The 16,734-nt window shown below is 28.5% G+C and overlaps 1 protein-coding gene across 4 annotated transcripts in view; it reads left to right on the forward strand.

The window, feature by feature from the left end:
• The window catches only part of LOC142331801 (uncharacterized), a 32,608-nt gene that overhangs the window by 4,725 nt on the left and 11,149 nt on the right, over positions 1 to 16,734 (forward strand). Inside the window, exons 1-2 of one of the 4 annotated variants that reach the window (XM_075377921.1) lie at positions 6,062 to 6,313; positions 11,632 to 11,786. The exons of 1 other annotated variant lie outside the window; for it this stretch is intronic. In XM_075377921.1, coding sequence (XP_075234036.1) covers positions 6,271 to 6,313; positions 11,632 to 11,786 — 198 coding nt within the window. In that variant the 5' untranslated portion in view covers positions 6,062 to 6,270. Of the gene's footprint in view, positions 1 to 6,061; positions 6,314 to 11,631; positions 11,787 to 14,482; positions 14,611 to 16,734 lie in introns of those variants that run through there. 2 more of the 4 variants (XM_075377920.1, XM_075377922.1) reach the window with 2 other exon arrangements.

Here is a 16,734-nt window from a genome sequence, read left to right on the forward strand (position 1 = left end):
GTTGGGTACTCACTACAGCATGGCAGTGGTGGTCCCCAGAGCCCCACAGTGTCAGGTCAGTGTTGGTTGTCTTTCACTGGTGCAGCCAAGGCGGTTCTCCCCGAGCAATCCCATGCTGGGCTGGCTCCTGCTGCTGAGTCTGCCAGCCAGGATAATTGAAGCCTGGCAAGCTATAGCAGGAAGGTAGCATCCACTCCCAGTGGCTCCTTTGGTAGGCTGGCCAGGCCTCTGTTCCGGCGGGGATGTTGGCATCTGCCAGGAGATCCCACATTGAGGCGGCCAGGGAACTTGTTCTGCCGTCTTCCATTTTCTTGGTCTTCTCTAGATGGTGGTCGACAATCAATTGAAAATTCACTCCTGTGTAAGCTCTTGCCTGTGAGTGTTGGGGTTGCAGCACCACTCTGGTGGGAGATCTGCACAATCATCTACATGGTGGGAGTTACACTTGTGCAAGCGCATACATATACTGTCCTCCTGCTGACATCTAAGCTGCTAGTGTGTTATGTCCGGTGATGTTAAGCTAGGCATATATATGGTAACAATTTCCTCTGTAAACTCTTCAATATATTCTGTCTACCTGTCAATGTTTTCTTTCGTATTATAATAGTTTTTAGTCACAAAATTCTCTTTAACTTTCCTGTGTGCTTATCTTTTTTACCATTGATCGTTTCTCTTTTCACTTCTGAACACTTTTGTTTAACTCATATTTTGCTAATTTGTACTTCCTTTTTATAGTATTTCTTAATTGTCATAGGTCCTTTTACCTTCTTCATCACTAGGATTCTTATACTTTTTACGCTCATCCATCAGTTGCAATTTATCCTCTGAAATCCAAGGTTTTCTACCAGTTCTGTTTTGCCTAAGTTTGCTTCTACTGATTTAAGAATTTCCTTTTTAACATTCTCCCATTCTTCTTCTATATTTTCTATCTTATTTTTTTTACTCAGACCTCTTGCAATGTCGTCCTCAAGGTTCTCTAGATTCCACGGATTCACCTGGCGCCTTTTCTTCAAGTTTTTAAACCCAATCTACATTTTTTTATCACTAAATTATGGTTGTTATTAATGTCTGCTATAGGATATGCTTTGCAGTCGACGAGTTGATTTTTAAACCTTTGCTTAACAATGATTTAATCTATCTGATATTTTGCAGTATCATCCGGTTTTTCCATATGTATATTCTTCTGTTATGATTTTTAAACTGGGTGTTGGCAATTACTAAATTATACTTAGTGCAAAACTCAATAAGTCAGTCCTCTCCTCTCTTTCATTTCGTTTGCCCAGCCCCTATTCATTCACAATATTTACTTGCTTGCCTTTCCAATGCTTGCATTCCAATCTCCTACTATTATTACATTTTATCCCCTTTTATGTGTTTAATTGCTTTTTCAGTTTCTTCGTATACACACACACTACCTCATCATTATCATCATCATGGGCACTTGTAGGCATATAGATGTTTAACAATCGTTGTTGGCTTAGGTTTTTATTTTATCACTTTGCTTTTTGAAATACTCTACTCCCTTCCCTATCTTGTTCATTATGAAACCTACTCCTGCCTCCCCTTTATTTGATACTGAGTTAATTATTCTAAAATCACCTGACCAAAAGTAGTTTTCCTCTTCCTACCGAACTTCACTAATTCCTGCTACATCTACATGTAACCTTACCCATTTCCCTCTTTAAATTTTCTGACCTATCAACCTTTTTTAGTCTTCTAACATTCAACGCTCCAACTCATAGAATGTTATTCTTAATTTTCTGGTGATCGCTTCCTTAGCTGTCTTTACTTGGAGATCCAAATGGAGGATTAGTTTACCTGTGGAATATTTTACCAAGCATGGCGCCTCCATCTTTGTTACATGAAAATGCAGAAGGCTACATTTTTTTGTAAAAAAAACAGTTGTAATTTTTCCATTGCTTTCAGCAGTGCAGTACTCAGAAGATCGATGTTGTGGCCTGATCTACGCCTTAGCTTCTGAAAGAGCTTCTGCCTCTTTCAGGAATCATTCCTTAGTCTGGCTTTCACAGATACCTCTTTGATATGGTTGCACCTTCGTTCCAGCTACTCTGTATCACTGAGCACTCAAAGACTAGAGTGTCTTATGATTCATATAGGGGGGTTCTTCCAATACGGGCATTAATCTGAAATCCAATCATTAACTATGAAAATAGAATAAAAATAAAAAATCCAAACTTCCTGACCATTAATTATTTGTAGTGTCATTTTAATCAAATACTTGTAAGCATTGACCTGAAGTACTACACAGTTGAAAGATTGGTTTAAACTATGTTCCTGCAAATAGTGAGCATCATTTTAATGTATGATTTTTAATGGTGTTTGTGTTTCCCTACTATCAAATGCTGCTCTGAAATTGCATGCATTTGTCATTACATAGTTTGTAAATAAAATCCTTTGGAAATCTTTCGCCTATGGAAAAATTTAAACAATGTGCAGGAACTTACTTGTTATCCCCACATAACCTACATGAAATTCTGTCGTCAATACTTAATTTCTCTAACCGGTGATTGAATTTACTGCAGTGTTTTATGCCTTTGTTAGTGAATGGTTAAAATACCTGTTTCCAAATGGAAGCAGCATAAACTTTCATTACGTGTATGTGTTATTTTTTGATTGCATAAGACACGAGTTACAAAAAAATTCAGATTGCATGTATCTTTAATTTCACAATTAATGCTGGAAGTTATTTTCTTTAACCTGGATAAAGATTTTTACCAATTAAATGTCATTTACAGCCACTTTTTATAATGCTTAAAAACTTATTTTCACTGTTAGTTCTCAATTACTTAAATGTACACATTTGGAGCAATAATTGTTAACATTTTACTGTTGTGGGTAAGAAACTGTATGTGTATGGTAGGTTCACCATTTTCAAGAACAACAGTATCCCATTCCAAGATTATCAAAGAAAGTGAGTAGTAAAGTAATTCTCTATTACCTACTTTAAAGAAGCAAATTTATTGGTGCACTAGGTTCAGTAGAATGCACATAATATTCAGCCTTGTAAATGAAATCATCATTATTATTTGAAATATACAGGAACTGACTGTACATTCAGTATTACTTTCATGAAATACAACTCTGATTAGTGCTTCTTGTACCTCAATTTGTTTACATTTGTTAGTCATACAGAAAATTTGGACAGATAGTTTAAAGGAAATAAAAACCATCTCTAAAGTGGTTTTCCTGTCTACATACAACACAGTCCATATACTCTTATGAAATCATAAGTATCCAGACATCTTATTGATATTAACAGTTTGAAAATGCCAAAATTAATTAATATACCATTAAAATATTTTTAAATAAAGGAAAAACTATAGTAATGAAAGTAAAAACATAGAGGATTTATATTAAAAAAGTGAAGGAAGAATAGAAAAAGTAAAAAATTACAAATGTTTGTGAACTGTAATGACAGAGGACCATAAGTGGAAGAGCAGAATGGAAATATGAAATAGCAATAGAAAAGGAAGTCTTCAGTTAGAAGAGGAATTTATTATTTGGTAAAAGTCTAATGGAAGAGAGGCTAGCCAGCCAATTGCTATTTATGTAATATCTTGTATGAAAATGAAGTACGCATTATAAGGAAGAGAGATTGGGGCCTTTCAGATGGGAATTGGAGAAGGATGGAAAAGTAACATGGGTGTATAAAGTGAGGAATGAAGAAGTAATGAACAGGATTAAAAAAGAAAGAGCACTAATTCGGAAGTACACAAAAGAAAAGGAAATTGTAGGACGTGGGGTTACAGGAAATGGAATATTGACAACTGCATTGGAAGGGTTAATAATAGGAGAAAGGAAGTAAGGAAGAAGGATAAAGTTAATAGACAAGGTGAAGATTGGAAACTACAAGGTGTTGAAGTAGAAGGCTTGAGATAGGAATGAATTGACATAGTGTGAAGATACTACCAGCAGGCAGTACACCAGATTGTGATAATGAAAACTCCGCCTGTAAAACACATTTTGTTTTTTCAATCTATGTATTTTCATGCAATTTTTTTTCTAATAGATACTGTATTTCTATTTTAATGTAATATATTAAAATGTTTTATTTATAAGCTGAATTTGCATCTGCATAACTATTTGCAAAACGTAATGAAATAAAGCTGATATTTAGCCACATAAGTAAACTCTTGCCGAGTTAAAAAATTGTATATTGTGTTCATTGTTTCATGGCAAAAAAGATAAGTTAATTTGTTTCTTTACACTACCATTACTAGTCTTTCTGAGGTTTTGATTCATGTGAACCATCTGCGGTACAAGACTAGTGAGAGTTGATTTTTCTACGATAACTATTTTCACTATACAGCCTGAATCTGAAATGAAGAGAGTGAATTTAAGCAATCCTTTCATTCTGCTTACTTTAGGCTATGATTTTGTAATGAATATCATCATGACTTCCTGAGATAGAAAGAATAATTTTGACTATTTGCCATTTATACTTATTAAAATTATGCTACTTTATTAATTTACTTATTAATTTACTACTTATTAATCTTATTTATCTACTTATTAATTTATGCTACTTTAAAATTTGTTATATAAATATGCCAAATCTACACGTTATAATAGATCATAGTAAAAAAACAAATTTTTTTCTCCTCTGCCACAAAATTATAACTTTGTGGATGTAATGTATATAACACCTTACTTTATAAGAAGATGAAAATATTTTTTCTTTATATTAGTTTTTCTGAAGTCTGTGACCCATTTAAGGTAAAGGAGATACAAGTGCTACTAGTCAAGAGTCACTTTTACTAAGAATAAGATCTTCACTATGCACTCCCTGCAGGAAATAGAGGGAAAGGGTCACTAGTAGACTTAAATATCAGTAGCATTTTAGTGAATTTGGCACATTTATATGTACAGTATATTTGGTCAAGTGAAGAAAACAGTGAGGTAGCTTTTCACTCCTTGCCTTTTATAGTAGAGCTTTCATGTTGTTCTTTTTATTCTTGAAAATAGTCATGTTATTTTTGGAATGACTGGTGTTTCGTGTCAAGTTGCCTATAACTGCATTCTTATGTCACTGACTTAATATGAAAGCATTAAGATTGTAAATCATAATACATGTTTATTATTTCCTTAGAAAATACAGTTGGTCTCAAAAAATGCATTCTAAGCACATCTCATTATTAATACTACACCTAAACATTGAGTTTTTATAGGGAATTATAATGGACCTTCAGAATCATATTTTAAATCGTTCTACTACTCAATTACTGTGTACCTTTATCGATTTTTTACTGAAGTGAATTATGAATATTACTTTTGTTATTCTTCTATTCATTTAATTGTTTATGTACTATTAGTTTCTTTTCTATATTGTCACTAAATTTATATCAAGGATTTGAATTAATTAAAAATTATAAAAGAAATTTGGTTTAAAACTTTGACTAAAGAAATAGGCCTAGTAAGATTTTAAATATGTGATTGAATAGTTTTGTAACAGCATTTTCAACAAAAAAAAAAAAAAAAAAAAAAAGAAGATTAATTACACATATTTCTCATTAAATATTATATTTTTATAGTAATAAAAGTGGTAAAGTTTACCAGATACCTAAAGTAATAAAATATACCACTTAATATTTATAATTAGTTAAAAATTCTTTTCAAGTGAGTGACCTAAAAACATATTACGTGAATAAAATGATAACCTGATTAATTTAATTTAATATTCTTTCATTTGCTGTTAACATGAAAAAGGTAACGTGTTGGTTATGCCAAATTTTTTTCTGTGTTGTAGGAAATTATATTTCAACCTTTTTTTTGAATTAGTCTAGAAACAGACTATTGATTTTATATCAAATAATGAATCGACTACTACTATTACTATATGAGAAAAGGTTTACACTCCTTCTTACTCATACCATTTTCCCCCTTCTTCCTGTATACTGCACGGCAGCTTTTCTCTTTTTTTAATAATTTTTTCTCTTTATTCTTCCACTTTCTCATTGTCTGTTGCTGTTTACTTCCCCCTTCCATTCATGTTCTATTGTTATTACTTTATGTGTCATGGAAGGTTGTAGTGAACAGTTTTGTTACACTTATTAGTTACAGTGTTCACCCACAGAGGTTGTTGATGATTTTTGTACTGAAGCCAATATTCAGTGAAACTATGTATTTTATACTTCTTGCACATTAAATATAATAATAATAATATTGTTTTTAAAATAAGTTATAGTATGTAGGAATATTAAAACGACAAAGTTATTATTATTATTATACACATTACGTAAATATTTATAAATGACTATGTTCTGTTCAGATGATTGTTTTTCAGTACTTTTTAGTAAGTATGTTTTATAGTAAAATTTTTTACCACTATTTCACAAAACAAACAAAAGCATTTTTATAATATAATGTTTTATTTTCATTCATTCAAAATATATTCAAGTTGTTAAGTAGTGATCATAAATTCCTGATTTTCTTTTTAATAAATATATTTTAGCCTTAAACTGAATGAAATATATAATTTAATTTTTTATTAGATGTTAGATAGAAATTTTAATAATTTAAATTTTAAAAAGTACTTGTGATTTTCTTGCTGCATGACTTAAAAAAAAAAACAACAAAATAATACTTTTTTTAATTTTTATTTAAATGTTACCCAACTTAATAATTTAGCAACCTTCAAGCAGGTACAGACCTCAAGAAGTAGAAAATTAAAGAATTTATAAGAATTTTTTTTAATTTTTAGAATTTCTTGTAAAGATAATTTATGATTTTAAAAATATATTTTGTTTGTTAATTTTATTTAAAATGTGGATGGGCTAGCACAAAAGGTTCTGCATCAGAAAAAACACTTATTTGCAAAAATTCATAAGATTTAGTAAACTGAAAAAATCAGCAAATGAAAATACATGAATATCAGAATTACATAAAAGTTATGTACCATGATGATGAAATAACAAATAAAGAACTATCTTTAAATCACTAAAATTAGTTTATGCATTTGATAAAAATTAATTCTTGAGCTTACATTAAAAAAAAATTGATACATTAAAAAATTGATCAAATTGAAATTTTTTTTGACATAAAAAAACATCAAGTTGATAGTTTCTGCTTTTTCTTCTGTTTTTTGACAGATAAATGTTTAGAATCCTTTGTTATGTCAGTTGTGAATGTGTGCAAGTATATATATATATTTTAGAAATAGTCTAATATATATATATATATATATATATATATATATATATATATATATGTATTATATTGAATCAATGAGAACTGAATCAGATACAAAGATTAAACATTTTTATTACAATTGTTTAAATAATGCACCCAAAATGTTTAAATATTGTACCCAAGTAAATTATAACTGATATTTATTATTTGTTGCTTGCTCAGTAAATGAAAAAAATTTATTTTGAAAAAATTGACTTAAGTTTTTAAAAACCAGTTATTAGAGACTACTTTTAGTATTTTTATAAAGTGTTTTTATTAAATGTAAAATCTTGTAAAAAGTATGATTAAAAGACAAAAGTTCCACACAACACATTGGATATTACTACAAAAACAGCACACAGCACTATTATTAAAAAATAAATAACTAGTTAATAAAGAATATTGATTTATACTGGAGTTGAAATTAGGAACAACATTTTTTTTGGTGGATTTGAGTTTTTTCAGTAGAGTTAACATTTTATTTACAATAAAATTCTTAAAATTTTAACTAGTAAACACAATTTTAGCGTAATTTAGTATTATATCATATTAGTAATTGAAAAATTAACTTGGCTGTTATATTTTAATGTTAAAATATACAATTCCTACATTTATGTATTTCAAATTTTATTACGAGAGTATCAGTAAAAGGTTTCTGTGTATTCTCCTTGTAAGTGGCTTTAGGATTGCATAACTCTGGTAATATTAACCAAATCTTTCATGCTTTTGAGTAGCAAATCTTTTCATTATTATTGAATAGTTTATTAACAATATGAGTTTATTTAAAACTTATTGCATCTTGAAAATCAGTGAAAGTAAAGAAATTTGATACATTTTGAAACTGTACTGGACAAGGAGAAGATGCAACTCATACTGCTAACAAAAATTTGTGATGTTTATGGCTAAGATATCAGTTGTTTGGCATGAAGCTGATTCAAGCATTTTCAATCCGGAGATTTTGAAATGATGCATCTTTCTCTAATTGGTTATTGACTGAAAAGTCTATGAAATCATGGAAAAAGGAAAAGATCAAATAAGATATCAGTAATGAACACTAACATAAACCACAAAACTGTTTTAAACCGTTTGAAGAAGGTTGGATTCAAAAAATTCTACATGTATGTGCCAATTGATTTAATAATTAAAAATTTAATGAATCAACTTTCAATTTGCAAATTATTGCTAAAATAAAAGAAATCGAACAATTTTAGAAAGGCTGCTCGTTACAGACAATGAAAAATGTTTTTTATAACATATGATAATAATGTAGGAAAAAGATTACAGTCAAAGCAAGGTGAAGCTCTACAAATGGTGGCAGAGCCAGGAATGATGCCAAGAAAGGTGATGCTGTGTGTGGTGTGTGTTGGAATCAAAATGAATTTTTCACAATTAGCTGCTGCTGGTCAAATATTGATTCTAAGCTCTACTGTAGACTGGAGAGATTATGCCTAGCAATCAAGATAAAGTGAACAAAATTGATCAATAGGAAAGGTGTCATCTTCCATAAAGATAATGTCAGAACCCAGACATCTTTAGTGACCAATCGAAAATTGAGTGAACTTGGCTGGAACATGACGCTATATCATTCCGATTTTACATTGTCAGACTACCATTTATTTCAGCCTCTACACAGGTTTATTTCAGTTCTCTTAACAGTATAAAGTTGGTTAATAAAAGGCCTGTGAAAATCACTTATAGTCTTTCATCCGTAAAACATAGAAGTGCTACAGTGACGGGATTATGATTTTACTTTAAAAATGGTAAAAGTTGATGCGATTGATCAAAACATCTTATATTTATTTTAATAAACTTAGTTTGAAAAATAAAAAAACCTTATATTACTTTTGTATTAAAATACAAAGAAAGTTTTCCACAAACGTGTACAGTAGATTAAATCTTGTTGACAGTTTATTTCATGAATTTTTTACGCCTGTTAAGAATAATATTTTGTTCTGAAAATAGAATTTAATTTTATTATTCCATGCAAGATTAACAGTTAACCGAATTTCAGGTATACTTGAAAAGAAAACGGTTGTTATAAGTATTACTCATATTCAAATCTGTTAATAATTTCAGTGGATGACTCTACCCATTTTACATAGGTTATGAGTTTAATATAGTTAGAAGCTTTAATTGTTAAAATGAAACCGGTTAAATCAGATTAAAAAAATATATTGTTGATTATTATTTATTTATAAGATTTATTAACATGCACAGGAACCAAACAGCAACAGTAACAATTGAAGAACATAAGAAAGAAGCCGTAATAAGAAAGGGAGTCCGACAAGGGTGTTCCCTGTCTCCATTACTTTTTAATCTTTACATGGATCTAGCAGTTAATGATGTTAAAGAACAATTTAGATTCGGAGTAACAGTACAAGGTGAAAAGATAAAGATGCTACGATTTGCTGATGATATATTAATTCTAGCCGAGAGTAAAAAGGATTTAGAAGAAACAATGAACGGCATAGATGAAGTCCTACGCAAGAACTATCGCATGAAAATAAACAAGAACAAAACAAAAGTAATGAAATGTAGTAGAAATAACAAAGATGGACCACTGAATGTGAAAATAGGAAGAGAAAAGATTATGGAGGTAGAGGAATTTTGTTATTTGGGAAGTAGAATTACTAAAGATGGACGAAGCAGGAGCGATATAAAATGCTGAATAGCACAAGCTAAACGAGCCTTCAGTAAGAAATATAATTTGTTTACATCAAAAATTAATTTAAATGTCAGGAAAAGATTTTTGAAAGTGTATGTTTGGAGTGTCGCTTTATATGGAAGTGAAACTTGGACAATCGGAGTATCTGAGAAGAAAAGATTATAAGCTTTTGAAATGCGGTGCTATAGAAGAATGTTAAAAATCAGATGGGTGGATAAAATGACAAATGAAGAGATATTGCGGCAAATAGATGAAGAAAGAAGCATTTGGAAAAATATAGTTAAAAGAAGAGACAGACTTATAGGCCACATACTAAGGCATCCTGGAATAGTAGCTTTAATATTGGAAGGAGAGGTAGAAGGGAAAAATTGTGTAGGCAGGCCACGTTTGGAATATGTAAAACAAATTTTTAGGGATGTAGGATGTAGAAGGTATACTGAAATGAAACGACTAGCACTAGATAGGGAATCTTGGAGAGCTGCATCAAACCAGTCAAATGACTGAAGACAAAAAAAAAAAAAAAAAGATTTATTATGTAATCAACAAATTTAAAATAAGAATTAAATATAATTTTTTGTGTGTTTGTAATTGTGAAATGAAGAAAGTTTAAATAATTTTGAGTGGTACAAAAATTGATAAATAAAGGGTTATATCAAAATAAGAAGAAGAGAAAATAAGAAAAAAGCTAAGGTATTCAAAGATGACAGAGTACCTACTTAGAAATCTGTTATAAGAATAATAAAGTGCTTTTTATACGACCAACCGTTTTTATGATTTGTTGTTTATTTGTTACAATAAACAAAATTTGAATAACAGCATGAAACTATTTCAAATTAAATCCAATCAGATTCAGAGCTTCACAATCATGACTCACTAATTGTAACTTAGTAAAAACTTATACTGTAGTTGGTTTCATAATAAAATTGATAGACTTAAAAAAATGTGTTAAAAAGTAAAAGAAAAAAAACATTTTTTTAACAATCAACAATTTTTCTTCTTTTAGAAGTTTACATCAAATTAAAAACAAGACTGCCTATAAATCTTTAATGTTTAACATCAACTTCATAAATCAACATTTACAAATTTTTAAAAGAATGGGTTTTGTTTTTCAGTAAAAATATTTTTAAAATTAGCTATTTTTTATTTTACACATTCTGGTTTTTTATTTAAAATGTGGAAAGGCCAATATAAAATACTGCTCGTATGAATAAAAGTTGGCAAGAAATTCAAGTGTTATGATAAGAAACGTGTGTCTTGATAATATATGAAATTATATATAAATCTGATTTATATATTCTGATGATATAAAATAGTGAGATCAGTCTATAACTATCAAAATCTAAATAATGATATTGATTAGCAAAATATATCTTCAAATAATATATTTGTTGATATATTTTTACATTTAAATATTCTTCACTTAAATTGTTTAGAAGAAACTTATGACTTGACCACTAGAGGAACCTCTTTTGGAAAATAAAAAAAATTATGTTTGAAATCATTACATTTGGTAAAAATAAAAGCTTGAACAGGAAATAGAATGCATGTAGTTGTACTTTTTAGAACCTTACTGTATTTTTTAACTTGATTAATTATATAAAATAAAATTTTCATTTCATTTTAATGAACAAGTTAACATTATTGAAAGTTATTGAATCAACTTTAAGTGTAGAAAAAAAAGAGTTTTTAGATTAGTATATTTTAAACATGGCTTCAGTACAAAAAATATATTCCTTATTATATTAAGCGTTATTATTCACTTGTGTGCTTTTTTTTAGCCTTTAAAAAGAGGTTAAGAAGGCGTAGCAGGCAATCAAATATGGACAATGATCAGTATAACAATAACAATAATACTCAAATTAGTAATAACATTAATTCATTAAGGATTAGTGATATTACCGAGGGTGATCAAGAAGCTACTGACAGTACAGATGTGAGTATTTTTTATAAAATATGAATAATTTTATTCTAATTAGCTGCTGTTGTTATTTTTGTTATATAAATGTAGAATCTTCAATCAAAAGTAAAGAATTATTATCGAAAATTAATCAAATAAAAATTAATTTTTAATAATATATTATTAAATAATGATATTTTTATTTTACTTAGTATTAATAATAATTATTATATACTGCTAGGAAGCTGAACTACAAATTCATAAATACAAAGAATAATTTAGTTCGAACACAGGGTGTCCAAGCTAAAGGTATATTCCAAGTAACAGCTTATATTAAGAGAACCAGATAATATTGTTTAATATTTTTTCAGCAACTCGCAAAGTTTAAATATAGGTTAGTCAAGTTCAATGTGTGCACCTTTCGTAGCTCGGTAAATGTCTAGATGATAATCTAACTCTTGACAGCTGTTCGGAACATCTGTGGTATTATTAGACCAACAGCTTGAATAGTTCTCTGTTTTAAATCATCCAGATCTTTAATTTCTCATTGGTACATACAACTTAATAAATCCTCAAGCAAAAAAGTTCAAAGCAATGGTATTTGAAGATCTAGGTGTCCATGCAGTTGGATCTCTTCATCTGATCCAACATCTAGGGAAACTGTTGTTCAAGAACATTGTAACATCTGGATGAAATTTTGGTGGAGCACCATCTTGTTGGAAAATGAAGCCTGCAGGAATCTGAGGAACAGCAAAGTTCTCAAGCATGTCAAGGTACATGTGTGCCCTGTCACATTGTGCTCCATGAAAAAATGGACCGATGACACCATTTTTGTGTAATTCTAAGACGTTGACTTTAAGTGTGTCCCTTTCATTTTCAATTATTATATTGCGTTTTCAGTGCTCCAAATTTGAGAGTTGTGTCTACTAAGTTTCCCGTGCATATGAAAGGCTGCCTCATCATTAAATAAAAACATATCAAGATAATTAGGTTTTTGATGCTATGTATTATCTCTGCAGCAGATTGATATCGTAGGTGGCAATCATTTGGTTTAATGTGATGAAGTTGTAACTTGTATGCCTGCAAATGGAACTGCTTATGAACTATGTCGTGAACAGTGGAATGAGGAATTTGCAGTTCATAAATAGCCCACCTAATTTACTTTCCAGGACTGGCAGTGAGTGCATCGTGTACATAATCCACAAACTTGTCACAAACTCAAATTTTTGGATGATTTACATTTTATGAAACCAAGCTTCCAGCCTCTCTCTTAAAGATTTATTCTACTGACAAATAGACTTGGATGTAGGAGGATTGATATTCCATTCAGTTTGTACACCCTGTTGAACACATGCAGCTCTTTCAAACTCCTGCTAACCAAAGCACACACTGAACTTCTGTTCTGGGATCCACATCTTGACTGATTACTACTGACTACAATTGCATTGTGAGTTGGCTTGCCTAAACGTGTGTATTCCACTGACCTTGAGAAAATATTTTGAAGGTATTTCCTGTTGATTGAGTCTACATTTAAGAGATTACAACTGGTTTTCTAAATATAGGTCAATACGTTTGGATACCATTAGTTTGTATACTCTGTATTTCAGTTGCATACAAAGTGAAATTTTCTAAGTGTTTTCACCCAGACAAGTTCTCGTGGTATAATCAAATTGATTTTGTTTGTAACAAAATCAAGCCATACTCTTTTGCTCTCAAATGCTGAAATAAAACGCTAAGCTTGTCATTAATATTTATTATGCCTATATCTCATCATGTAAAGTACAATGTCATCTCTTGGAGCCTTAATGTGATATTGAGTTTTTAATATTAAAAACAACGGGCTGTCAGATCATTATCTGATGCCTTTGAATTTTGAATTATGGTAGACCAATATTTAGAAAATTAAATATGTTAACTTGTGTTTATATTTATGAATATGCAACCTTGCAGAATGATAACCTTTTCTTAAAAGATAATGATATCTCCTTACTAAACTAGACAATAAAATTATTATAACTCATTTACAATACCTAAGTTTACAATAAGGACCTTATATTTATTATAGCATTACCATTTTTAATGAATTAACAAACCATTTGAAAATTCTTCTCAGCAATCTATTTAAAGTAGAATTAATAGTTTTTCTTTTATGGAAACAATATTATTGTGTCAATGTATTTTTTAATAATAATAATTATAATTAAAAAAAACACGCAATTTATCTGCATCCTGTTCATTCTGTACATAAATGTAAGCTGAAAATAATTTTCAGTAGTGGCATCTGAATTATGAGTTATTTTGCAGTAATTTTTTATGTGTACTTGGATAACATTTTCATTTGTTTTTATTTAAATAATTAATATGGACTTTAAACATCTATTATTTATTTTGTAATTTGTTTTTATATTTATAATTTATCTTATAATAACATAACTTATAATAACATGATCTATGTGCAATATATTTTTATAAATATAGAACCATGTTAAGTATAGAACCATGTAAAATTGTTACCCAAACCAAAAGTAAAGGATTTATTCATTAGTTTAAAAAATTTATTCATCAGTATAAAACTTTTTATTTTTTTTAATATTTAAATTATTTAACAAATCTGTTTAAATTTAATATGTACTTTTTAACTATTTATTTTGTTCATTTAATTCATTTTTTTACTTCTTTTATCTATGAATTTATTTTATTTATCTATTCCAATTCATTTTTTAGGTATATTTTTTGTCTTGAAAACTTAACTTATACCCTGGGATTGACAATATATATTTTGAATTTATTAATTTCACAGCAGTTTTGTTTTATGCGCAGTTAACTGTTTTTATTTTTTCTTTTCTGCTTTATACCAAATGTTAGTATTATTTTAATCACTAGGTGTTTACTGTTTACTTTAGTCACATATTACTTAATGAAAGCATTCATTGAAAAACAACTGATTGCAACAATTATGCAATAATTAAGTATAGTTTAAATAAGTTTTCAAAATTTTTATGTTTACTTAAAATTATTGTACAAATTATTAAACTAATCAACTGCAATAAAAAATATATATATTTAAGATTTGTTGATAGAATACTTTCATACATCAGTTTCGACCTATTTACTTGAGTTTTTTGTTCTTTTAAATATTTTAGTTAAGAAAAAATTACTTTAAAGGCATTGATTGGTTCTTTACTGTTTAATTCTAAGAAATTATAGTTTTACTCCTTAAAATATATGTAATTAGTTACAATAATACGTAAATTAACTATTAATAGTTTTGTTCTTAAGCCTCAAATATGTTTTCAATAATTAAAAATTATTGTTTTAAGGTATGTTTGTAAACTTAAGACTTTTTATTATTATTATTACTTTTTTAAAACATGTAAGCCTTTTGTTTATGATTTGTTTCATAAACATAATAATAATAATATTTCATAATAATAATACAAGTAATAGAAATCAGTTATGAATCAGGAGTAATATGCTGTACAAAGTTAAATTTTTTTATTTTTTTTATTTATAAAAGCTAGCTCAATCAGCTGATGTTGTATATCGATCTCCATAATATCAACAACTAACCTCTGTGAAATGTTTTTAATAGTTGAAACTGTTTTCAATATCAAATTTGTTCAAACTGTTGTCAGATATCAAGTTTTTGTGTATTAGTCTAATGCTTAATTAAACTAACCTTAATGATCTTATAGAATGTTTAATTTATATAAAAATGATCAATGATGCTTGAAAGACTTATTTGTATACATACATGTTTTTGAACTGTAAAAATGGTTTTTACATACGTTAATTTTTAGTAATTGAAATGGATATATTGAAAATTTAAACCTCGCATTTATTTATTTAGAGGGTAGAATTCATTATTTATTACAAAATTTCACCGAAAAAGTGTTATTGTTTATAGATTTATTTAATATAAATTCTGTGAAGTAGCTCCCAACATACTATACTATTTTGTAGTATATAAACTAGGTCCAGCAAAATAGTTAACCTTGAATTCAGTAAAACTTTGCTCTTTATGCCTTGACATTTGATAAAACCAACATGAATTGTGAAGAAAATGTTTTGAGTGCATGGAAGATTAGGAGTAATATTAAAAATCATATTTTAACATTTTGGTTTGAAGTTATTATTGATGAAATGTTCTGACAGACTTGTTCAGTGATATACCAGGGTTCAGATTTAAATAAAATTGAAGATATAGTTAATATTGTTAAGCTGATTTGAAAATCCTTATGTTACCGATGTACTTAAACTTGGCAGAATCAGAAAATTTTTTTTATTATCAAGTCACTCATAATTTCCCCCACAAATATTTTTTCTGTATTAAGCTTATAGACAAATAAATTTCAGGACAGCATTTCTGTAATAATTGTAGTGTATTATTGATGTAAATATTTACATACCTAACAGAAAGATTTCATTTTAGCTTTAAGCTTTAGAAAACTGCATAAATAATGCATTTGTGCTCTTATTAGTCATTTATCTAAAAAGCCTATTTTCTCTAATGTTTCCTTTTGAAAATTGTTGTTTGATTACAGTTGAATGTTGATTGTACAAAATAATCTGGAATTTAATGTTTGGGTAAATTGGGTTATACTTTATAATATAATAATAATAATAATAGTTTTATTCTCATATTTTACAAAGTACATACTTATTACAGAATTGCATTATGATAAGGTAATATTAATTCTTGTTTATTTTAACACACTTATATTGACATAAATAAAATATACTCAGCTGTATCGATATGAACATATATTATAATAATAATAACAATAATATATATAGTACCATTATAATAACAATGAAAGAAAATTACCTAATATATTGAGAACTAAGTACTCCTGAGGAAATCCTATATGGGAGTTACCATCTTTTTAACTTAAATGAGAAAATTGAAATTATTATATAATTGAATTGTTGTTTATGCTGGGTGCTATTATATTAATATAAAACGCTTCAAGCATAAATAATA

The sequence above is a fragment of the Lycorma delicatula genome, chromosome 10 (genome assembly GCF_047948215.1).
Source record: "Lycorma delicatula isolate Av1 chromosome 10, ASM4794821v1, whole genome shotgun sequence".
Taxonomy (NCBI): domain Eukaryota; kingdom Metazoa; phylum Arthropoda; class Insecta; order Hemiptera; family Fulgoridae; genus Lycorma; species Lycorma delicatula.